Below are 23644 nucleotides of genomic sequence, written 5' to 3' on the forward strand. Positions count from 1 at the left end.
GACCACCAGGGAAGTCCCCAAGTCTGTTTTTTAAAATCACTGTTATAGATCAAATTTCCATGTATCTAAAAGTCTGTTTGGATAACAATAAACTGTGGAAAATTCTGAGAGAGATGGGAATACCAGACCACCTGACCTGCCTCTTGAGAAACCTATATGCAGGTCAGGAGGCAAGAGTTAGAACTGGACATGGAACAACAGACTGGTTCCAAATAGGAAAAGGAGTATACGTCAAGTCTGTATACTGTCACCCTGCTTATTTAACTTCTATGCAGAGTACATCATGAGAAACGCTGGGCTGGAAGAAGCACAAGCTGGAATCAAGATTGCCAGGAGAAATATCCATAACCTCAGATATGCAGATGACACCACCCTTATGGCAGAAAGTGAAGAGGAACTAAAAAGCCTCTTGATGAAAGTGAAAGAGGAGAGTGAAAAAGTTGGCTTAAAGCTCAACATTCAGAAAACGAAGATCATGGCATCTGGTCCCATCACTTCATGGGAAATAGATGGGGAAACAGTGGAAACAGTGTCAGACTATTTTTTGGGGCTCCAAGATCACTGCAGATGGTGACTGCAGCCATGAAATTAAAAGACGCTTATTCCTTGGAAGGAAAGTTATGACCAACCTAGATATCATATTCAAAAGCAGAGACATTACTTTGCCAACAAAGGTCTGTCTAGTCAAGGCTATGGTTTTTCCAGTGGTCATGTATGGATGTGGGAGTTGGACTGTGAAGAAAGCTGAGCACCGAAGAATTGATGCTTTTGAACTGTGGTGTTGGATAAGACTCTTGAGAGTCCCTTGGACTGCAAGGAGATCCAACCAGTCCATTCTGAAGGAGATCAACCCTGAGTGTTCTTTGGAGGGAATGATGCTAAAGCTGAAATTCCAGTACTTTGGCCACCTCATGCGAAGAGTTGAAAGGGGATGACAGAGGATGAGATGGCTGGATGGCATCACTGAGTCGATGGACATGAGTTTGAGTGAACTCCAGGAGCTGGTGATGGACAGGGAGGCCTGGCATGCTGCAATTCATGGGGTTGCAAAGAGTTGGACACAACTGAGCGACTGAACTGAACTGAACTGAAAAGTCTGTTTCTGGGCTCTTTTATTTTTTTCTCTTTGTTCTGTTTGTCCTCATTCCCAAAGTGTCCTGGTTTTAGCTACTGTAACCTTATAATATATGTTCAAAGTATTTTGTTGTATTATTATTGAAATTTTTATTTTATTGAAGTATAGTTGATTTACAATTCTGTGTCAATTTCTGCTGTACAGCATAGTGATCCAGTTATATGCACACATTCTTTTTCATATTCTTTTCTATTACGGTCTATCACAGGGTATCGAGTTTAGTTCCCTGTCCTCTACAGAGTATTTTAAATGGGGTAGTAGTATGTGTTTCAGGGAGACCAGAATAGTCTAGACTATTCTTATAGACTAGAATAGCACACCCAGTTTATCATGAGCAAGTGATATACCACAGAATGGTCACATAGCCACCAGACTTCTAAGACCCATCTTGGTTCAGAGAACTGAGGTCATGGGCCTTAGGAATTTGAGCCTTGAAAGAAAGGGGTAGGTTTTGGTAGATGGCACAGGGTCATGAAATGAAATAAATATCAAGAAATTCAGGAGCTTCCTGAGTATCAGAACCAGAAGGGGGCATTGGAAGCCACTAGACACTGTGTGGAGTAGTTTGGCTAAGTGACCAGTCTTCAGAGTCCAACAGACCTGGGTTTGATCTTCAACAAAATACTTAATCTCTGACTTTATTTCCTCATCTATACAGTGGGAGCCATACTGGGTTTTCCTTATAAGATGGTTGCTGCTGCTGCTGCTAAGTTGCTTCAGTTGTGTCCAACTCTGTGTGACCCCATAGATGGCAGCCCATCAGGCTTCCCTGTCCTTGGGATTCTCCAGGCAAGAACACTGGAGTGGGTTGCCATTTCCTTCTCCAATGCATGAAAGTGAAAAGTGAAAGTGAAGTTGCTCAGTCATGTCCAACTCTTCGTGGCCCCATGGACTACAGCCTACCAGGCTCCTCCATCCATGGGATTTTCCAGGGAAGAGTACTCGAGTGGTTTGCCATTGCCTTCTCCGAAGATGGTTGAGAGGGCTAAATGATACGATGTTCAGAAGGGCATAGCAATGTCCCAACTCATCGCTGGATGACAGTTAAATGATGGTGGTTTCTGTATTATTCTATCCCCTTGATTCTAGGGCTTCCCAGGTGGTGCTAGTGGTAAAGAACCCACCTGCCAATGCAGGAGATGCAAGAGAGGCAGGTTAGATCCCTGGGTCGGGAAGATCCCCTGAAGGAGGGCATGGCAACCCACTCCAGTATTCTTGCCTGGGAAACCCCATGAACACAGGAGCCTGGCGGGCTGCAGTCTGTGAGGTGACAAAGGGTTCGACACGACCGAGCACACGCAAATATCACACCCATCCCTTCATTCTAAGACCAGCTTTTTTTTTTCTTTTCCCATATTTCACAATTCTGAAATTAAAACAGGCTTTACTATCATACCGTGTAGCAAGCAGAGGATTTTGCAGACAAGGAAATGTTTTATCTAGGGTCATGGAAAAAGTCGAGTTGGCCCTCCTAGGAATTACCTTTATTTCTAGTCCTAAAGGGGAGAAGGAAGGAGAACAGAGTACCATCTTGCCTGGGGATGGGGTTATTGAGGTACTTTATATGCCACCAGATGCTGTGGGTAGACTTTAACCAGCACACAGAATGAAACCAGATGCCTTCAGAAAGGTGAAGGTGAGAGAGAGTCCTCTGTCCTGCAGACAACACCCACCAGGTTGGATGGGCTCAAGTTTCTGCCCCTGGCTCTATCCGCCACTGACTAGCCCTGTGAGTTTGTTCAAGTCAGGTAACCTCTCTGAGCCTCTGCTTCCTTCTGTCAGGCAGGACTCTTAATCTAAACTGCGCTGTTGATTCAGGTGAGTTAATCTCTGGGCAGACTTGCACACTGAATCAGCACCCAGTAAATGGAAGCTGTTAGGTGTTTCCTAAAGGCATGTTTTTCCCCACCCACCTCCTGGCCACTGTTTTGATTGGGGGTGACTTTCTTGATCATTCTACCCCTCAACTGTAGAAATCCATGGCAAATGTTCTCTCCTTGTTCAAACCCTTCCCCCCCACCTCCCCATTCTGGGTGAGGATCACCCGCTTTGGATCTCCATCGTTTCTTAGAGGCATTCTTCTTTTTATTTTTTTTCTTTTTAATTTTTAATTGAATTTTTATTATATAATGGAGTAAAATGGCAACTCACTCCAGTATTCTTGCCTGGGAAATCCCATGGACAGAGAAGCCTGGCGGGCCACAGTCCATGGGGTCCCAAGAGTCCGACACAACTGAGCGACTAAACCACCACTATCACCTTAGTTGATTTACAATGTCATTTTAGATTCAGGTATGTAGCAGAGTGATTCATTTATATATACATGTATCTATTCTTTTTTTCATATTCTTTCCCCATATAGGTTATTATAGAATATTGAATAGAGTTCCTTGGGCTGTAGTAGGTCCTAGTTGTTCATTTTATACATAATAGAGTGTATATGTTAATCCCAAACTCCTAATTTATCCCTTTCCAATTTTCCAGTTTGGTGACCATAAGTTCATCTTCTAAATCTGTGAGTCTGTTTCTCTTTTGTAAATAAGTTCATTTGTGCTGTATTTTAGATTCCACATATAAGTGATATCATATGGTATTTGTGTTTCTCTGCTTGATCTATTTCACTTAGTATGACAGTCTCTAGGGTTTGCCTTATGCTGGTGCTGTTTTGATATACCCCAGAGGATTGCCATCCCTTTGAGGGCAGGAGTGTGTCTTGCAAACCCTATAGTTTTAGCACAGAGGAGCCTTGCAGAGACCCCTGAGTCCTTCCTCTGCGTCAAACAGAACAGTGTTGAGCAGAACACATGCAGCCCTGGGCCTTGATAGAGCCCACTTTCTGTGGCTCCCACGGGTGCCTAGAAATGAGGCCGGCCAAGCAGAGAGATGCCCTCATCCCCCAGGTCACTTCAGCCCCAGGTCAGTTCTGCCACCCTGACCTTGTTCATCAGCCCGAGTATTGGTGTTGCGCTGGGTGGGAGGGGGCTGGGAGGCGTATTGGCGTTGAGGCAGCCTGAATGGAGAGGGAGCCAGGTGTCTGTCCGAAGCCTGAGCAGGGGGGGATGTAGAGTGGCTGGGGGACTCCATGGGGAAGTGTAGGGCGTAGGTCTCTGCTGCTGGTAGAAGTGGCTGGGACCCTGGACCTGAAGTCCCACTTAGTAGCTCTGATCCCTGAATGGCTGCCTGTGATGCTCAGGCCTGGGAACTATTCTGTGTGGCACGGGAGGTACCTCCTGCCAGGCCTGAGCTGAGCTTGCCCTGCAGAGCCTGGGGTCAGTGTTAATGGGGCCGTAGGGCACCTGTAAACCCACAGTAATGACCATCTGGGCCTTGGGCTTCATGCCAGAGCGGGCTGCATTCTTCCTCGGGGAAGGTGGAGGACACTGGAAAAACCAGTTAGGGCGTGGGAGGCTCCATTTCATGTAGCTGTCAAGAGAGTGTTGGCTCAGGAGCCCGGAAATGTTATGTGAAAAATCTGGCTTTTTCAGAAAGGTACTAGTGTCTGTTCAGATCAGCAAGACCCTTCAGAACCAGCATGAGGGCAGGGCAGGAGTTTGGGGTCTGGGCCTTTTCCTTCTGATGGGATGTGCCCAGCAGGACAACCTGAGCAGTTTTCATCGTCTTGGCCTGAATGGAGAGGGAGCCAGGGCTGGTGGAAGCCAGCTGGACAAGTCCTGCCTTCCTGAAGGGAGAAGGGAGCTTCGCTGAGTGGGCATCTCTGAGCCCAGCCAGCATTGTGTCCATGACCACACCACTGGGTCCCTCTGCTCCTCTCCCAAGATTCACATGGCATTTGGCACGTGGTTGTTAATACTCAGCAAATACTTGGAATGAATGATTGATTTCAGAGTGTCTGTCCATCATGTTTTTCATTGAGAGGAGGACTATAGTAGTTTCATGGGGTTACTTTAACAAAAGAACTACAAACATGTTGGCTTAAAACAGAGCAGAGGTTTATTCTATCCCAGTTCTGGAGGCCAGAAGTCGGGAATCCGCCACAGCTGTGGGGGCTTTAGGAGAGAATTTGTTCTTTGCATCTTTTGGCTTCGGGTGGCTCCAGGCACTCCTTGGCTTGTGGCCTCATCAGTCCAGTCTCTGCTCCCATGCTTCCCTGCTCCTTCTTTTCTCTGTGTGTCCTCTTACAAGGGCACTTGTCATTGGATGTAGGGACCTCCAGGACAAACCAGGATCATCTCTCCTCACCTCAATATCCTTAACTTAATTGCATCTGCAAAAACTTTTTCCAAAGCAAAGATAATATTCTCAGGTTCTGGAGATTAGGGTATGGACATATCTTTGGGGGGCTGCAATTCAACCTACTCCAGGGAATCTTAGTATTTGTCTAATCACTGCATTTTTAGATATAGTAAGTCTGTTAACCACTGGGTTTGTGCCGCTCCTAGATGCATATATATCTATATCTGTGTCTTTCTCTATATTAGATTTCCTTTCTTTCATTGATTTAGGTTCAGTCCTTCCCCACTGAGTGTCTAATAAGCAATCATTCATGTTAACACAAAACTTTAGGAAATTAACTTTTTAATCTAGTGGTAACTTGGATTAAATCTGCAAAACCTAGGGAAACCTGAATGAGGTCTGGAGTTTAGTTAACTGCACTGTGCCATGGTCAGTTTTGATAATGTACCATAGTGAACTCAGATGCAACCCCTGGGAGAAGTTAGGGGCTGATACTCAGGACCTTTGTGTACTATTTTTGTAACTTCTTGAGAGCCTATCGTTATTAAAAAAAATTTTTTTAACAGAGTTTGATTGAATTTACCAAGACCAATGATGAAATCATTTGTTCCCTCTTATTTGCAACACATCCATTGTTAAGCTGCAATGTGTGGCAAGGTGTTTTAGAGTTGTTGCTGAACTTGATTTGGAAAAAGTTGACATCATTTGATAGGTGGGCTTTCTGTCTAGGAATGTTTTGTATTGTATTTTTTCAAGGTATGTTTTATCTTCCAGTAAAATGTGTGTAGTTTGCTTCAGGTAACTCGTAGATACTTTAAAGTTTGGTGTTTTAAGTTTGTTCTTATGGATGGATCTTTCCCCCATCTATATTCTTTAACTGGCTCTTGCTGGTAACATGTCCCCAAACAGAATCCCCACACCTTTCAAATACATGAAATTCTTTCAGCTTGAGAAAATGCTCTTCATTCTGCAGTTAGAGACAATGTTTAACAGGTTTTTATTCATTCCTTTAAACTTGCTCTCAGAAAGGGTCCATCCGTTCAGTTATTGAATGTAGATTTATGTATCTGTGTTCTCCATCTGAGTGTATGGGGGATGTTCTTTATAAAGAAATATGAAGTTGTGCTCTGTAAATGTGATGCTAACTGTATTGTTTTGGATTCTGTCTTTGAAAGCTGTAGAGGTGCTGTCTCTCTCCAGCGGTCCTGTGCATTACCTGGGGGCCTAGGTCCCTACCAGGTCAGATGGACAAATCTTGCCCATAGCGTGATCTGAGCTTCTCTTGTCCCCAGCTTTTCTTCTCTGCTTTGGTCGCAGAGCCATGAGGCCTGGGTGGGCATTGAGAAGGCCTCTAGCGTGGCAAAGCCCCCAATTTGAAAACAGAAGTGGAAAATGTACCATTAACTCCCTCCAGGTCAGTCTTATGAAATCCGACTGCTGGAGAACAGGAAACTGGGAGATTTTCAGGATCTGAACACAAAATATGTGAAGGTAAGGCTCCAGTCTGCACCTTGCCTTGGCACCTGGGGGTGCTTGATTGGGGGCCTAACACCTGAGCTTGCACTGGGAATCGGGAGTGCTTGGGAGGTATGGGGAAAGCTCCAGGGACAGAGGTGGGCTCAAGGTCCCTGGAATGTGTGGTCTGAGGGGCCTTGGTCAGGCTGGCAGTGCTGGGAGCTGATGGCCAGGTCACACAGACTTGGGTTGCAGCCTGGCTTTGCCTCTTCCCAATGTATTCTGAGCCTCAGTTTGCTCACCTGCACAGAAGGTTTGTAAATGACCCATGTGTACGAAGCACGTAGCAGCCCCTTGAGAGTAGGGCATCCCTTGCTGTTTGTGCTGTTGTTCGTATTGTTGGGGTTCCGAGAAGGGAGGGGTGACATGAGGAGCTAGGGGGAAAGGCCCCAGGCAGAGGGCCTCAGAGGAAGAGAGGTTTGTCTGATTGGGGGAAGGTCAGGGTGGGTTCCTTGCGGGTCCCTCTGGGCCCCACACTCAGCTGTTCTCCCCCCGCCACCCCCCGTCCCGACCCCGGCCCCCAGAGCATCATCCGCGTGGTGTTTCATGACCGGCGTCTGCAGTACACGGAGCACCAGCAGCTGGAGGGCTGGCGGTGGAGCCGGCCTGGGGACCGGATCCTGGACATTGGTGGGTTTCTGGGCTGATTGGGGTTCTTCCTGGGCACCATCCAGACCCAGCAGTGTCCAGGGCCTCTTACCACACTTCTGCCTTGTGTGAAACCCCATGGGAGCTGGTGGAGGTTGACCACATCATGAGCCCTGCCCTCTGGGAGTACCCTTTTTGGGGTACATGGGGGGGCATTTAGAAATAAGGACCTGTCGTCAGGAAGTGAGAAGCAGGGAAACCTTCACAGAAGGATCCTGACTTGATGGAGGGCAGGGTGGGCATCAGAGAGGGGGCAACAGAAATGGAACTGAGGGCTCAGGCAGTGGTCTGCAGGCTTTTTATTCACAAAACTTGGGGCCAGATGGGTTTTGGAATTCAGAAGTTGGAATAATAGTAGGGTGTATAGACCCACAGTCAGGTCACACCACCAACAGGCCATGTTCTTGTAGCCATATAGAGTGACGGCACACAATGGGGCGAAGGCTCGGAATAGCTTCATGGAGATTCAAGTCAGGATTCTGCCAAATGAGCTATGCAGAACCTAGCTTTCAGAACTCCTGGCATTTCAAATTGTATAAGGAGTTTGGACCTGTAATAGGAGTCCTTCCCGAAATATTGGGAGTGGCTGACGATTGCACTTTTGTGTGTGTGTGTGTGTGCACAGATATTCCACTGTCTGTTGGTATCTTGGACCCCAGGGCCAGCCCGACCCAGCTGAATGCAGTCGAGTTTTTGTGGGATCCTTCAAAGAGAGCGTCTGCGTTCATTCAGGTGAGCAGGAAGGAGGTTGCCCTTTGAGGGGAAGTCAGAACTTTGGGGTCCATCGTGTTGTTTCTCAAAACCATCCATGCGTTGGGCCTTGATGGGCTTTTGCCCTTGGCTACAGGCAAGGAGGCTGAGAAAGAGGGTGAATGGGGCCCAGAACCACGAGATTGGTTGGTCACTGGGGCTAGGAGGAAGATATGGGATTTGTAGACTCCTGCGTGGGTATTGCTTATCAATATGTAAGCTTTTTACACAGTAACTGAGTCCTAGCATACATAATTTGAAGTATAAATTTTTTTTCATAATTGTTTCTATTATCAAATGTTTAATTCTGAATCTCTTGGTATGAAAGTGAAAGTCTTAGTTGCTCAATTGTGTCCGACTCTTTGCAACCCCATGTACTGTACATCTCGCCAGGCTCCTCTGTCCATAGGATTCTCCAGGCAAGAATGCTGGAGTGGGTTGGCCATTTCCTTCTCCCAGGGATCTTTCCAACTCAGGGATCAAACCCGGGTCTTCTGCATTGCAGGCAGATTCTTTACCATCTGAGCCACCAGGGAAGCCCATAAGAGCTTCTGCCTTGGACCTGACCTTACGTTAAACACTACAGCGGATCCAGGTGGTCGAGGACATGGCCAGGGCCCTGTGCTTCTGGGCTTCCCCTGGCTCTCTCACTTGCTGTGGGTCCCTTTTTGAGCGTCTTGGTTTTCCTCTCTGTCTTATAAATTAGAGAATGAAAACAGAGGCATGACCACAGGCCTGGTTCATAGTAATCGCTCAGTGAGAGTAAGCGACCTTTTCACCTTGCATGGTTATAATATTCGAATTGCATTTCAAAAGAATTATTATAATGTTATTGTTTATTATTACAACAATATGTAGTTGTATTGGGTTGGCCAGAAAGTTTGTTCGGATTTTTCATACCACCTTATGGAAAAAACTGCAACTAACTTTTTTGCCGACCCAATATTATGACAATGTGATTACGTTATTATAGCAATCAGCACACATCAAGTGCTATCTGTGTAGCAGGCACTTACCAGAAGTAAAGAAATGGTTCTAGCTTCTGGCCTGGCCTGACTAGGCTCCTAGGGACTAAGCTGTGGTCCCTGCTCTGTGCTGTCTGGGATTTGCCCAGGCAGAGGTCTCAGGGGGAGGAGTGAGAGGGAGTTGCTGGGGTCAGTGGGCCTGGAGTAATGGCAAGGACTTAGCTGGTCAGGCAGGGCCTCCAAGGTCAAAGGATGGAAGTGAGAGGCTGTGGGGGGTGGCCAGTGGCCTGACGGAGTGGTCAGCCCTGGGGGACAGTGGGGAGGTGGAGGCGGGCCTGACTGTGTGGATGGACACATCTACTGGGAGAGGAGCTCCTGGGGGTTCAGACCCCACCCTCGCCCACCTCTGGCTAACTGCCTGCCGCATCCCCCGCAGGTGCACTGCATCAGCACCGAGTTCACCCCGAGGAAGCACGGGGGTGAGAAGGGTGTGCCCTTCCGGGTGCAGATCGACACCTTCAAGCAGAGTGAAAATGGAGAGTACACGGAGCACTTGCACTCAGCCAGCTGCCAGATCAAGGTGTTCAAGGTAGGATGGCTGCCAGCGCCACCCCAGCCCAGGACTGGGGGCCAAAGCCCCAGAGCCCGGCAATGAGGGCAGCAGCCAGGGGCTAGGGGCTCCTGCCTGGGCTCTTTCACCCTCACAGGCAGCCGGGCTCAGCTCTGCCTGACCAGAGTGGTGGGACTGGCACAGTCAGCAATTTCTGTTTTCCTCCCAAGCACTTTGGCCACAGATTCCGTGATTGCCCATTAGATTCTCCTAAAAAAACAAGTCAGGAGATCCCCTCTGAAGGTCCTGACCATGGATGTTATTTTTCAAAATGTTTTTATAGCAGTATAGTTAATTTACAAAGCTGTGTTGGTTTCAGGTGTATAGCGCAGTGATTCAGTTATATGTATCAATTCTTTTCCATTATAGCTTATTACAGAATATTTCATATAGTGCCCTGTGCGGTACAGTGGGTCCTTGTTGGTTATCTGTTTTACATATGTTACCGTGTATCTGTTAATCCCAGTTGATGCTGTTCTTTGGGGCCCCAAGACCCTTGTCCCTCTGCAATGGCCTCCTGGTACCGCCTCCCTTTTCCTTTCTTGCCTCACCCCCTGCAGTTGCCTGTCATTGTTTCTCATCACATCTCTCTGGACAGATTATTTCCTAAAAATGACTGCCAGTGGTGCAGCTCAGGGTGGCCCTGGGGGGAGGGGGTGACAGCAGAGTCCACGTCACTCTGGTGGGTGCACCGGCCCTGAGCAGGACCGCTGCCAGCAGATGGGACCGGCCTGCTTTCCTGGGGAATCCTAGAAGGCGCCTGAGGACCAGCCCAGGTGCCTTTCCCTCTCCTCCTGGTCTTTCGCAATCGGGACCTGGGGACTTACTGACAGAGTTCCAGCTGCTCGAGCTGGAGATGCCAGAGGGAGAGGCTGTAGAAACAAGGGCCTGTCCCAGAAGAAGCTGGGTCAGTGCTGCTGTTCCTGAGCTAGGGATGGATGTGGAAATAAACGCCCGCAGGTAGAACCATCAACCTGGTGGCAGAGTGCTCATCTGGCCCGTTTCCCACCTGGACGGGAAGGCCCTGAAGCTGCCCGTGTCTGCACTTAGGTGACCACACAGCTGGGCAGCCAGCTTCTTCCCCACTGATAGTGTCTGGCCATCTGAGGGCTGTGGGCAAAGGGTTCTGAGGCCCTGGGCAGGCTCTATGTGTTGGTGGAAGTGAGTTTGTCTCTGCTGCCAGAGCAGTGACACCTCCAGAAACCTACTTCAGCATGATGAAGCCTTGAATCTGGCCTCCAAAGGAAGTTACATTTCTCCCCCATATTTATATCTCCCTCCTGATGTAAAAAAAAAAAAAAATTACCAATGTTGAGTGGCCTAGTACTACATTATTTTTTAAATGCTGAAGTCTGAAACAGGTTTCACTGGGCTAGGGTCAGGCGTCAGGAAGGTTAAATTCTTTTCTGGAGGCCGTAGGGAAGAATCTCTTTCCTTGCCCTCTCCAGCTTCTAGAGGCATATGCATTCCTTGGCCCATGGCCCCTCCTCCATCCTCAAAGCCACCATCACCCCAATCCCTCCATGCTCCCCGCAACACACACTTTAAGCCTCCATGATTACTCTGGTCTCACTGGGATGATCCAGGCTCACCTTCCTATTTTAGTCTCTCACTGTTGGCAATCCTGATTCCATCTGCAACCTTGCCCTCTTGTGCCCTAAGGTAACACTCTCCCAGGCTCTGGGAATTAGGACGGGGCCATCTTTGGAGAGCATTATTCTGCAGATCCTGTTCACCGGCGCCTCTGGTCTTGGGCTCTTGATTCTAGCTCACCCTGGACAGCTCTGAGGCTGCACAGTGGATGATCTCTGCCTGTCCTGCGGTCCCATCCTCTCTTGGTTGTGTGCAGACCACATCCCACCAGCCATCTTCTGCCCTCAGGTGGGATTGCATCCAGTGTGATGCCCTGGGATCAGGCCCTGGGCCAGGTGGTAGGAGGGAGGAGCAGTCTCTGCCAGAGATGCCCAGTTCTCCCCATGGCCCCTGCCAGCTCCCCCTGTTACACATCAAGGCGGACACTCAGAAATGAGGGCTCTACCTGGCTCCTCAACACCACACCAGGCCTTATTGGGGGAATTGAGCAGGAAGCTGCTTTGGCATCTCCTGCAAGAGGGAAGGAGCATCTGTCACCCAAAATGAAAGTGAAAGCAAAAGTGTTAGTCGCTCTGTCATTTGTATCCGACTCTTTGCAACCCCATGGACCATAGCCCACCAGTCTTCTCTGTCCATGGAATTCTCCAAGCAAGAATGCTGGAGTGGGTAGCCATTGCTTTCTCCAGGGAATCTTCCTGACCCAGGGATCCTACCTGGGTCTCTTGCATCTCAGGCAGATTCTTTACCATCTGAGCCACCAGGGAAGCTCTGTCACCTGAAATGAGCTCCTCAGAATGCCTGAGGTGGCCTGGCCACCCACCCACAGGAGCAGTTGAGATAGGTGTGCATCAGGGCCAGGCAGAGCCCTGGCAAACTGCCCGTAACTCTCCTATCTCAGGTCACCCTGCTTACTAGGAAGCCTCTGGCTTCTTGGGTTGCTGCCCTGGGGCTCTGTAGGGATGTCTTAGGACTCTCCTTGTCCTGCCAACTCCTTGCAGGGGTCTCCTTGGGGCTGAGTGGTGTCCCCCACAGGCAGGTTCAGCCTTGTTCTGCCAGTAATGTTTCTGGGCCGGGAGGAAGGGCCTCCTTTCTGGGACAGGATGGAGGTGGAGTAGGGAAACCAGATGGTGGGGGTCCAGCTACCGCATGCCTGGCTCTCCCACTGGACACCAGATCCATCATTCATGTTCCCATAGGACCCCCAGCAAAGCTAACTCCCTCCAGCCCGGGTGTCCCCTCAAAGGCTATTTCCTAATGCCCCCTGAGTTGGGAGTCAGCAGCTGCAGCCTGACGAAAGTACCCGCCAGGATGATCCCAAAGGCACCATGGAGCGGAAGGGTGGATTTTCTTCCCTGACTGCCCACCTTGTGTGGTCTGCCCCATACAGAGTAAAACACTCAGTTCAGGGCTCTTCGGAGTCTTGATATCTGACCCTGCCCACCAGACTGTGAACTCAGGAGGGGATAGTCTTAGTGGTCCAAATGGTCCCCATCAGCTGGGCCTGCTGGAGCCAGCATGGTGGCTGTGCCCAGCTGGGCTTCTGACCTGGAATCTTGACTCGATCAGCATGTGGTTCCTCTCCGGTCTCGATGGGTCACTGGACCTTCTGTCTCCTTTATCTGTAAATGAGGCCGATAGTAGTACCTGTGAGGCCTGGATACCTGTGAATTCCTCAGATGTGCTGGGTGCCCAAGACAGGCCATGTTGGGATGGATGTTACCCCACGGGCAGACTGTAAGCTGGGAGTGTGCCCAGAGTCCTAAATGTTAGGGGCAAGGAGGCCTTAGAGGTGGACCGCGAGTGTAGATGGAGCCCTGGCTAGCAGTCCCTAGTCTGTCCGCTTCCTGTCTCTCTCTATGGGGAACCCAAGGAAGGCTCCTGAACGGTCCTTTCCATTAGCAAGTGGCCACTGGTAAAGCTCTGCCCCAAGCATGCCTGCCAGAACAGCTGAGCAGACCCCGTAAGAGTCCCTGAAGGACCAGGAGTGGGCTCTGAGCTCCCTTGGGGTGGGCAAGGGTTCCAGGCAGGAGGACCATGTGTCGGATGCCTGGGAGGTGAGAGACAGTCTTTGCTGTCTGTGAGACCCTGCTTGGGGTGAGGGGGCAGTATGCCAGCTTTAGGGGCCACCCCTCAGCTCTGGATCTGCCCCAGACAGCTGCCTCTGCCAGCTTTGAGCTCATTGGACCCCTGTGCTCTGCACTTACAGCCAAAGGGAGCCGACCGGAAGCAGAAGACCGACCGGGAAAAGATGGAGAAAAGAACGGCCCAAGAGAAGGAGAAGTATCAGCCGTCCTATGAGACCACCATCCTCTCAGAGGTGAGCCGGGGGCCTCCTCCTGCAGGTGGGCAGGGGGCTGTCAATCTGGATCCTTGGAAAAGTGCCCGTTTGGGGTGAATGCTTCTGAGAGCACTGTTCAGTCCTGGTGTGTTCCCGTGTCTGGAACTGCTGGTATCTGAGGCCTGGTGTCCAGGGACACGTTTTACAAATACCTTCTAACCCTCGGCTGCCATTGGCACATTTCACCAGGTACATTTCAAAATTAGGTGTTTTTTTTTTTAAATAGATAATATATTCATGTGGTCCAAATTCAAAAGATATAAGAATCTCCATCAGAAAATATCTCTCCCAGCACTATCCAGCCTTCGTTTCTCTTCCTCAGGGCGGTAGGTGACCCTGGTTTCTTCTGTATCGGCCCCACATTCCCTGAGAAGGAAACCAATTCAAACAAGTTTGCCCCACGCATGCTTTTTTCCCCCAACAGCAGACACACACACACACATACACACACAGTCACTGTTCTAAGGTTGACTCTATTTCCTGGCGTTTCTTATCTGTTCATGAAGAGCTTGCCAGTGCTTCACCCAGCTCTATAGCCTTCTCTGTGTGGACAGCCTGCTGGCGGACACTGGACTGTTCTCAGGTTCCTGCTGTGTCACACAGGGCGCCGTGAACACCTTGCTCACGTGAAGTTCTCCACGAGGAAAGAGTGTCTGCAGCTTCTGTTCTCGGAGCAGGGGTTGCTGGGTCCAAGGGGGTAACACCCACTCTGGGGCTGTTGGGATGGATATTGGGGTGCATTTCCTCATAACCCAGGTGCTGACACCAGCCTGCTCTGTCCTTCCCTCCAGGGTCCGTCTGAGACGCTCCCTATCGCAGGCTCCTTTTCCTCCTGTCACGGGCCTTTCCTGCTGCTGCTGCCGCGATAACTGGGCTCTGTTTTTGATTTTAACAACACTTCCCCACTGTGCCCTGTGATCAGGCCAGCTAATAGATGTTGTGTGTATATTGTGACTTACTTGGGAGGCCCTCCATGGATGCCTGAGGTCCAGTGCTGACCATGGTGGGATTAAGTGTGTGAAGGGTGAGGTCCAGACACAGGGTGGCTCAGAGACTGGTGACTAGGTCCTGTCTGAGGAGCTGTGCGTGTATGTGAGGATGTGTGTGCGGGTGTGAGAGAGACACACACACAAGCCATCTGCAGAAGAGTATTTGCAAAAGGAGAGCAGGGACACTAATTCTGCAGACAGATGCATGCTGGCCTTTCGTTGGATCGAGGCTGACGGTGGCCGAGAGCCCCGGCACAGGGGGAGCCCTGCCCCCTGGAAGTTGGTCAGAGCCAACAATACATGGTGTGGGGCAGCGCTTGGACACTCAGCTCTTCCCGGGCTTGGTATATGCTGGGGACATGCCCTGAGGACTCTCCCTGCTGCCCAGTCCTGTCTGTGGCCACCTCTCTTTCCAACCTGGGCCTCAGCCTCCGGTGCCTGCCTCTCCCCTGACTTCCCTGCTGGAGGACAAGTCCCCTGGGTGCTCCAGGCTATGTCCCAGCCCCTCTCCCCGACCAGGTATTGAAATCCCTACCCAATCTGTATCTTTAGGAGCTACCGGCTCCCCTCTTGTCAGCTCATCAGTTTTCCTACCCCCGAGGGCTCCAGGATTCGGCACCAACACATTCCAGCCCTCACTCAGAACAGAGTTAAATATTGACCCACCCTGTGGTCAGGTGGGTGATCGTAAGTCTCAGGAATGCTTCCGTCTGACCGTGTCCAGAGCAGGGTCATCGCAGAAAAAGGAAGTGGTGAATGCTTGGTCCCCCAACCCTAAGGCAGCACCCACATGTCTAGGCTTGCTTTGGGGGACTCCTACATTTCATTTAGGCTTCAGCACAAGAAGTTCCGGGCATTGAGGGGTCACGTTGTTTGTGTTGCTGTGTCTCCCTCGGCTCCTGGGTTGGGCAGGATGCCTCAAATGTTATAAATACCCGTGGAGTTGTGCTGGGGACAGGCTGCTACAAGCCAGTGTGGAGGTGCCTGTCCCTGTCATCTGAGGCCCATCAGGAGATACTATTAGTAATACAGAGGTTTGTCAATGATTTTCTTTTGGAAGTGGGCCAGTGCTCCCTGTTTCTTGCATTTACACCCATTTGTCTGTATGGGGAAGACCTGCCTGTGGGCACCTGGCCTGTCCTGCACTGATGAGGTTTCCCTCTTTGCTTTGGCTGCTCGGAAGCTCTGACAGACATGTGTCATGCTTTGCTTGCCCTGGGGATGACCTACTGATGACGAGGTCTCTTCTTGGCTCTATCTGATTTCTTCGGTGTGGTCTGAGCACCCTGCCCATCCCTGGGTACCAGGTCAGTGTGGGTTGGGTGTTGAAAGATTGTGATTTCACACCGAGTGGGAGGGCTAGGGAAGCTGGGCTCATCTCATCTGCAGGTCTGGGTCCTCGGGGACCACTGCCACTCTGTGCTCTCTCCCCACAGTGCTCCCCATGGCCCGATGTGGTTTACCAGGTGAATAGTGCCTCATCCCCAAGCTACAATGGCTCACCAAATAGCTTCGGCCTCGGCGAAGGGTACGTGCACCCTCTCTCCTTTGTGGTTTGTAAACTGACCACAGGTGCAGACTCATTCTATGTGTCTTCACTGCTCTTGTAGCCCGGCATCAATTGGGTTTCAGGGCGGTTGACTGGTGTTCACAACCATTTTTAGCATCATGTGTACAGGTTTTCGTGCTTGATTACACTTCTAGAAAGGCCGACTGGTGGAGTAACTAAGCACCCAGCACCCACTCCCTCCCCAAGTTAAGGTGGGCCAGCCCGTGAACTCCTGGGCCACCTCCTAGACAGCTGGGGCCTCAGGAGGTGGACGTCTGGGCCCTGTAGTGGCTGGAGGGGCTTCTTAGATCTTGCTGCAGCCTTTGTGCATGGTCACTGGGCAAAGGGGCTCAGCTCAGGATCTTTCCCACCCCTCTGGGTGTCCGGACCCACAACACAGAAGTGACTTCACCTCTGGTCACCGGCTCTGCCAAGGTCCAGGCCGTGCTGATTCCAGGGTGATAGATGTGCAGGGACCAGCAGGCAGCTGTCCCTCCTATCCTGTGGTGTCACTGTGACGACACTGCCCTCCCTGTTGGTGGGGGCAGGAAGGATGCCAGACGAGTTTAACAGGGGCATGTAGAACATGCGGGTTGTTTGGAGCCCCTGCTTGGCAGAGAACTTTACTGATGGGCAAGCCAGACAAGAGCTTGACTTACTAGGTAAGGACAGTCCTTACCGAGAAGGGGGCACAAGGAAGGGCTGCTGTATTTTATTCAGGCAGTGAAAAAAAATGAAAGTCGCTCAGTCATGCCCGACTTTTTGTAACCACGTGGGCTATAGCCTACCAGGCTCCTCTGTCCATGGGATTCTCCAGGCAAGAATACTGAAGTGGGTTGTCATGCCCTTCTTCGGGGATCTTCCCAACCCAGGGATCAAAGCCGGGTCTCCTGCACTGCAGGCAGATTCTTAACTCTGCACCTTTCTGGAGGCAGATTCCTTCACTTCCTGCAGTCTCAGTTTCCCTACTTCCAGGGGAGTATGAATTCCACACTCAGTCAGGGGAATGTGTGTAGAGTCCTGGGACCCCTAGAACCAGATGACCTGCATCTATAGTCACTGATGACTGGCCTAGGAATCATTGCTGCAAAGGTCTTTTCTTTTTTCCTTATTGTTACAGGGGGCTTTCCAGGTGGCGCTACTGGTAAAGAACCTGCCTGCCAGTGCAGGAGACATAAGAGACGTGGGTTTGATCCGTGGGTCAGGAAGATTCCCCTGGAGGAGGGCATGGCAACCCACTCCAGTATTCTTGCCTGGAGAATCCCACGGACAGAGGAGCCTGGCGGGCTATAGTCCATAGGGTCGCAGAGTCGGATATGACCGAAGCAACTTAGTGTACGCACACACACACTTACATACTTACATACATAATGTAAATTTCATCGTTTGAACAAATTTAAGTGGCCAGGTCAGTGACACCAGGTCCACTCACATTGTAGTATTACCACTGTCCATCTGGGAGGGTCATCTCTGACTGTGTTTCTCTTGGCTTAAAAGCCCAGGTGTTCAAGTCTCTGCCTCCCTTTGGGGGAAAGCCATGAGAAAGATTTTCTTCCGATGGATGCCAAACTGTGGGTGCTGTTGCTGCAGAATGGTTCCCCAGGGATTCCTCTGCCCTCTCCTGGGTGTGGTTGGCCCTTTGCCATCTTAGCACCAAGTCCCTGAGAGGCTCGAGGCCCAGTCTCCTTGGTCAGTCTGTCCTTCCCACTGACTGGGGCTCGGGGTGGGGACCATGAAATCTGCCCAAAACAAGCCTGGAGCCTTAGAGGAGGGATGGGGATGTGTAGCTTATGGGGTGTGTAGCTTATCAGAACCCTTGTCCACACCAGAGGCTTTGTTAAGAATTTCCAGGGATGGAGCAGGGCTCCTGCTTGTATTTTTCTCGAGGACCCGTTTTGTTTCCAGCGAGCCCCAGAGCCGAGGGACGTGAAGGGCAGGCCAGCAAGGAGCATCCTGGCTGCTCACCGCCTCTCCTCTTCCTTTGCAGCAACAGCTCCCCAACCCACCCGGTGGAGGCCCTGCCCGTGGGCAGTGATGTAAGTGACTGCGGTGGGGCGCGCTGGCTATCTGTTCCCACATGGGTGAGTGAGCGCCCCCTCAAGGCCTGTCCTCTCTGCCTGCAGCACCTGCTCCCCTCGGCCTCCATGCAGGACGCCCAGCAGTGGCTCCACCGCAACAGATTCTCCCAGTTCTGCCGGCTCTTCGCCAGCTTCTCGGGTGAGCATCTCTGAACGGTGCACAGAACCTACCGGGATCTCAGAGCACTGAACACGTGCTCTGGGCACCCAGGGGCTGTGGTCTGTCCTGGGGACACAGAGGCATGTGGTCACTCACGTGTGCTGGCCCTGGGCCCAGGGCTCAATGGGCGGGCCTGCCCCTGGGGCGTCCACTTGCTCGTGGCTTTAAGGGAGGGCCATCTGGGAGCCTTTTCAAGCTGCTCCTTCCCTGTGGGGTGGGCTCTGTGCCTTCTGGAGGGGTCCCTTAGCCAAGAAGGCCAGGGTGTACTCATCAAGCCTCCTGGCCTCTTCCTCCCAAATGCTGCTCATCTCGCGGTCTCCAGGTAAGCAATGTGGGAGGTGGTGGTGCAGCCAAGGTAAGAAGGGAAAGCTGGCTCTTCCTTCTGTAAAGGCTTTTCAAGCCCCTTGCTGATGAGCCCATCAGACAGCAGCCCTGAGCTGGGGGTAGTGGGGGACAGGGAAACTGAGCCATGAACCTTGCCCCCTGGCAGTCCAGAGTGACAGGGACTCATTGTTGGCTAAACCAGAGGAGTGGCCACCAAGGACATCTGTGATAGCAGAAGGGAAACAGCACCCCAACAGTCATCTTTGAGCTCAATTCTTCTTAGCACATCCTTTGTGCTGGGGGTGGACTGGATGAGGGCGGTCAGGCAGGGACTCCAGCCTCGGGCAGCTCTGAGTTGGCACAGAGGTGTAAACTGCCCGTCTCAACACACTGTGACCCTTCTGTGATGGGCAGGCTTGGAGAAGGGACTTGGAAGACTGGGAGGGAGGCAGGCCGAGGGTGCCTCCACCTTAAGCAAGGTGTAGTGTAGGCCTCGTGGAGGAGGTATCTTTGAGGAAATTCTGGAAGGAGTGCGAGTCAAGGGGGTGTGTGTGTGTTTGGGAGTGGTGAGCTTTCCAAGCAGAGGGCAAGTGTAAGGTTGGGGCCTGTCTGGTGTGGTCACAGAGCTGAGGGCCCAGATGATGGGGTTGAGTGGGTCAGACAGGAGGTGAGGTCAGAGAGGGAGGTGCCCAGGGACCTTGGTGCAACAGTATGAGGGCGTGCCTTTTATTTCCTATGAAAGGGGAGCCAGTTTGACTGCAGAAGTATACTCCAAACTGTATCTTAACTGTGGCAGGGAAAGGGGGTAGACACTGTAACTCTGGACCACGTGGCTGTTGGCCAGGTTTTAACAGAAGGCTGATGTCATCCTTGTACCTTGGAGAGTCCACATGAGCTCAAGGCTCTTGGGGGCTGTTCAGTCTTTGAGGAAAGGACCGTGTCCACCGATTATGATCACCCCAAACTGGGAGCACCCACGATGCCTATCAGCAGAGAGAGAGTACAGGCATTGTGGTTTATTCATGTCATGAGTACTATCTAAAAGTGGGCATGAATGATTCATACTGCATGCAATACAGACGAGCCTTAAATGAAACTTGGAGGGAGAGTCAGACTTAGAAAGGTGCAGTTTCCAATTCCATTCACGTAAGTGCCATGTGAATGGAAAACAGCGTGAAACTCCTCTGCGTGTAAGAAATAAGGACAGCAGTTTCCCAGAGGTGGGGAGAGGGGTAGTAGCTGGCATGAGGGGCACGTGAGCTGGTGGGAATGTCCTACCTCTTGATCTGGGTGCTAGGTGCATGGGTGTCTGGGTGCCCAGCTTCCCCGGCAGCCTCCAGAGAGCCATGAGTTTCTGCCTACAGGCAGGTACACACGTGATCAGGGCCACGTGCTGATAAGACACATCATGGACTGTGATGCTAATAAAAGGCCCAGAGGGAGGGTCTGGCCCAGGTAGGGAGGATGACTAACCAGCAAATGCCTGTCAGTTCTGCTGAGTTTGTGAACCTCGTTGTCGAGTTCTGACACCTCTTGGGCTATGATCTGATGTTGTTTAGCTCTTGCCATTTCTCTGTGTGGGATGCCCATGCCTCCTGAGGCGGAGGCTGGCTCTTCCCTGCCCCGGGTCGGCAGGTACCTGGGGAGGCGACCGTGTAATAGCCTCAGGCCTTGGTCACCGTGTAACAAGCCGGCCCCATTTACCTGCCCAGGTGCTGACCTGCTCAAGATGTCCCGAGACGACTTGGTCCAGATCTGTGGCCCTGCAGACGGGATCCGGCTCTTCAACGCCATTAAAGGCAGGTAGGTGTCAGTTCCCACTGGAGGCAGGGTATGGCTGGGGTGGCCTGCATCTCTCAGGCCCTTGGACACCTGGTGGGCTAGCTAGTGGGATCTGGGCTCCTCTGGGGGTGAGTGCAGGAGGAGGTGCTAGGAGTGGGGTGGGAGCCAGAGCCCATGTTGGAGAGGGTGAGATGCCCTGGTTTGCAACCCACCCTGCCTGGAGGCCCACTCCCTCCTTCCCTCTTGTTGGCTTGATGGGGGCCTTGGTCTCTGAGTCTCTGCCTCTTGGCTGTGGGTTCTGAGATGCCTGTCCCGTCCTCCCAGTGCAGGGGGCAGGGGGCATGTGTGGTTGGAGTGGTCTAAATAGCCACACATGGACAGCACCACTTTGAGAGTGAGAGGGTATGTCTGGGTTTGAATGCCGTATCTGCCTCTTAGGAACTTGGCAACTGGGTCAAGCCCTTAACCCCCATGAACCTCAGTTTCCTCATCTGTACAGTGAGGGACAGTGGTCCTGGCTCCCCCATAGATGTGTGAGGATGCAGTGAGCTCACAGTAAGCCGAAGAATGCATTTGCTGATTATCACCCTGAAGAACCTCGTATCTTCAGATTGGTGCTACGGGCAGAGTCCACTCTGGGCAAGTGGCAGGTCCTGGGTGGGGGTTGGGGGTTCGCCCATCCCCTGGTCAGCAAGTCTGCTCGAAGCTGTCAGGGCTCACCTGGATGGGATTCTCTCCCTGACAGCTCCTTCCTCAGAGGATGAAGGCACTCTGTATCTCCACAACCTTCTTTCTTCCCCCTAAGTCCCTTCTACTGTTCTTTCCACCCTGTGTTCTGGAACATTCTGGAACAACAGAGCTCGGTCCCCTATACCTGCTCCTTAACTTCCTTTCCTCCTGCCAGGAACGTGAGGCCAAAGATGACCATTTATGTCTGCCAGGAGCTGGAGCAGAGCCGTGTGCCCCTGCAGCAGAAGCGGGATGGCAGTGGGGACCCCAACCTGTGTGGTGAGTTGTGGGGAGCCCCTTCCCCGGGCTGGTGAGAGGGCAGCAAAGCAACAGGGAGAGTCCTCTGGCTGAGAGTGTCTCCCCTGATCTGCCTTGCATGCAGGAGGGGTTCTGCTGTGCTTCATCCTGGGATTCAAATGTATAAGGTGGAGATTATCTCTGAGAAGGTCTTGTCCCATTTACTGATGTCCCATCTCGGGAAACAGGCCTGGAGAGGAGACGTAGCCCCCGATGTCACCGAGCTACTCAGGGGAGAACTGGGAGTCGGGCTTTCTGGCTCCCTGGCTGGTGACAAGTGCCACCTGACAAGTGTATTCCCAGGAGTGTGTCCTCCTGTGTTCCCGCAGCTGGGTGAGGCTTTCCCATTTGGTTTGGCTACTGCCCGAGAGGGTCTTAGAGCACCTCTGGGGCACATGGTTCTTTGGGGCTAGCAGTTTTCAGCACCTTGTTTCTGAGCATCTTGAAGCGCTGAGTCTGACAAGCTGCCCAGCTCCACCCGCATGGTCTGAACTCTGCATTATCTGCAGTGAGAGCCCCCCTTCCCCCCACCCCTCTCTGCCGTGTGCCCCTCCAGATCAGCAAGGGACCCAACAGGGTTTGCTATAGGGGAAACTGAGGCACAGAGGCTGCCCTGAGAGGCCAGTGCCAAGTGGCAGAGACAGGATCCAAATATCCGGCCCCTGGCAGCTGGCGTCCAGGCCTCAGGACATGTGTGCAAGAGTCCAGCCCTCTGCCTGCAGTCAGTCTGGGAAGGACAGAGCCTGAGTCTCACGGTTTCTTGTGCGTGTGGAAAAAGCAGGCAGGCGCCCCAGCCCACACCCCAAGGCTCAGAGGTCTGGAGAGGGCCAAGGTCTGGCTTCTCGGGGGTGGCAGCTTCGGGCTTTGCGCTTAGGCTGACCCACTCGAGTGCCTCTTGTTGCCTCACTCGGGAAACAAGATGAGAGGAGCTCTGAGTAGTGGAGGCTGACTGCTGTTCAGAGCAGTGCTGGTCACCTCCACATTCCTCCAGTGGCAGGAAAGGCAAGAGATGAAAGGTTACAACCACAGGGCTAAACTGGAATCTCTCTGGTTCTTTGATGCCTGCAGTCCAATTTGTTTGAGGAGTAATATAAGAAAAAGTGGAACTAGCTCTGAAAAGTTGGGGTGTGGGGGAAAAGTACAATGAGACTTCTGTTATAAAAAAGAATCTTGGAACAGAGATTCTGGGATTCTTACCTGGTTAGTTCAGGAAGGAACATTACCCAATGACCACATTCTGTGAACAGCGTGCGAAATCCTGGGAAGGCGAGTCTGAGTGTGGCTTCTGTAACTGCCCTCAAGGGGAGCCACTGTGTGTGAGCGTGTGCGTGTCCGTGCCCTTTTAGTATATGGAGCTGCCAATCAGATTTGTTGAACCAAGGGTTTCTTCCTTGAGTTGAGGGAGGAGTTTGGGCACCTCTTGTTTAATCCAGTTGTGTTTTAGTTTTTGAGGGCCTTGAGGTCCCTGAGGGTTGAGGTCTCCCCTCTTCTCCCCCATCACCCATGGGGTTTGCTCCTCCCTAACTGATTGGGGTTTTGCTACTAGCCTCATGGTCACCATTATCCCAACTGTCTGATGACATTCCTGGTGCCACCTCGCTCACCCTTCTGGGTCACAGTGCTCCAGCTGGGTGTTTTCTGTGCTGTGGAGGAGGGCGAGGGCCAGCCCCTCTCTTCTGCTGCCAGGTAGCAGTTATCCTTGAGTCTCACCCTTGGCCACTCTTGGAGCCATCCAGTAACCCCTTTAACCAATGGAAGGGAAGGAAGGCAGACACGGGATTTCCTCCACCTGCCCAATGCAGGTTTCAGCCAGCCTCCATCCCCAAACGAGACAGGAATCTTGGGGTCCAGGGTGGATCCAAGGATTCTCCATTTTACACGAATTCCCCAGGAGAGACTGAAACAGGGATAAAGAACATAGTTTGGCATCTTTTCACCTGGTGCAGAGGTGAATCGCACAGGGAGGGGCCTTGTGGCTTCTAGAGGTG

The 23644-nt window shown here is 51.7% G+C and overlaps 1 protein-coding gene across 4 annotated transcripts in view; it reads left to right on the plus strand.

Moving 5' to 3' along the window:
* Positions 1 to 23644, plus strand: part of TFCP2L1 (transcription factor CP2 like 1) — a 69000-nt gene that overhangs the window by 32515 nt on the left and 12841 nt on the right. For all 4 annotated transcript variants that reach the window (XM_040228942.1, XM_040228943.1, XM_040228940.1 and 1 more), the window contains 10 exons: positions 6744 to 6820; positions 7369 to 7474; positions 8118 to 8224; positions 9644 to 9796; positions 13617 to 13727; positions 16174 to 16265; positions 18274 to 18322; positions 18410 to 18503; positions 20561 to 20651; positions 21535 to 21638. In XM_040228942.1, coding sequence (XP_040084876.1) covers positions 6744 to 6820; positions 7369 to 7474; positions 8118 to 8224; positions 9644 to 9796; positions 13617 to 13727; positions 16174 to 16265; positions 18274 to 18322; positions 18410 to 18503; positions 20561 to 20651; positions 21535 to 21638 — 984 coding nt within the window. The remainder of the gene's footprint in view (positions 1 to 6743; positions 6821 to 7368; positions 7475 to 8117; positions 8225 to 9643; positions 9797 to 13616; positions 13728 to 16173; positions 16266 to 18273; positions 18323 to 18409; positions 18504 to 20560; positions 20652 to 21534; positions 21639 to 23644) is intronic.

This window comes from Oryx dammah, unplaced genomic scaffold, assembly GCF_014754425.2.
Source record: "Oryx dammah isolate SB20612 unplaced genomic scaffold, SCBI_Odam_1.1 HiC_scaffold_27, whole genome shotgun sequence".
Taxonomy (NCBI): domain Eukaryota; kingdom Metazoa; phylum Chordata; class Mammalia; order Artiodactyla; family Bovidae; genus Oryx; species Oryx dammah.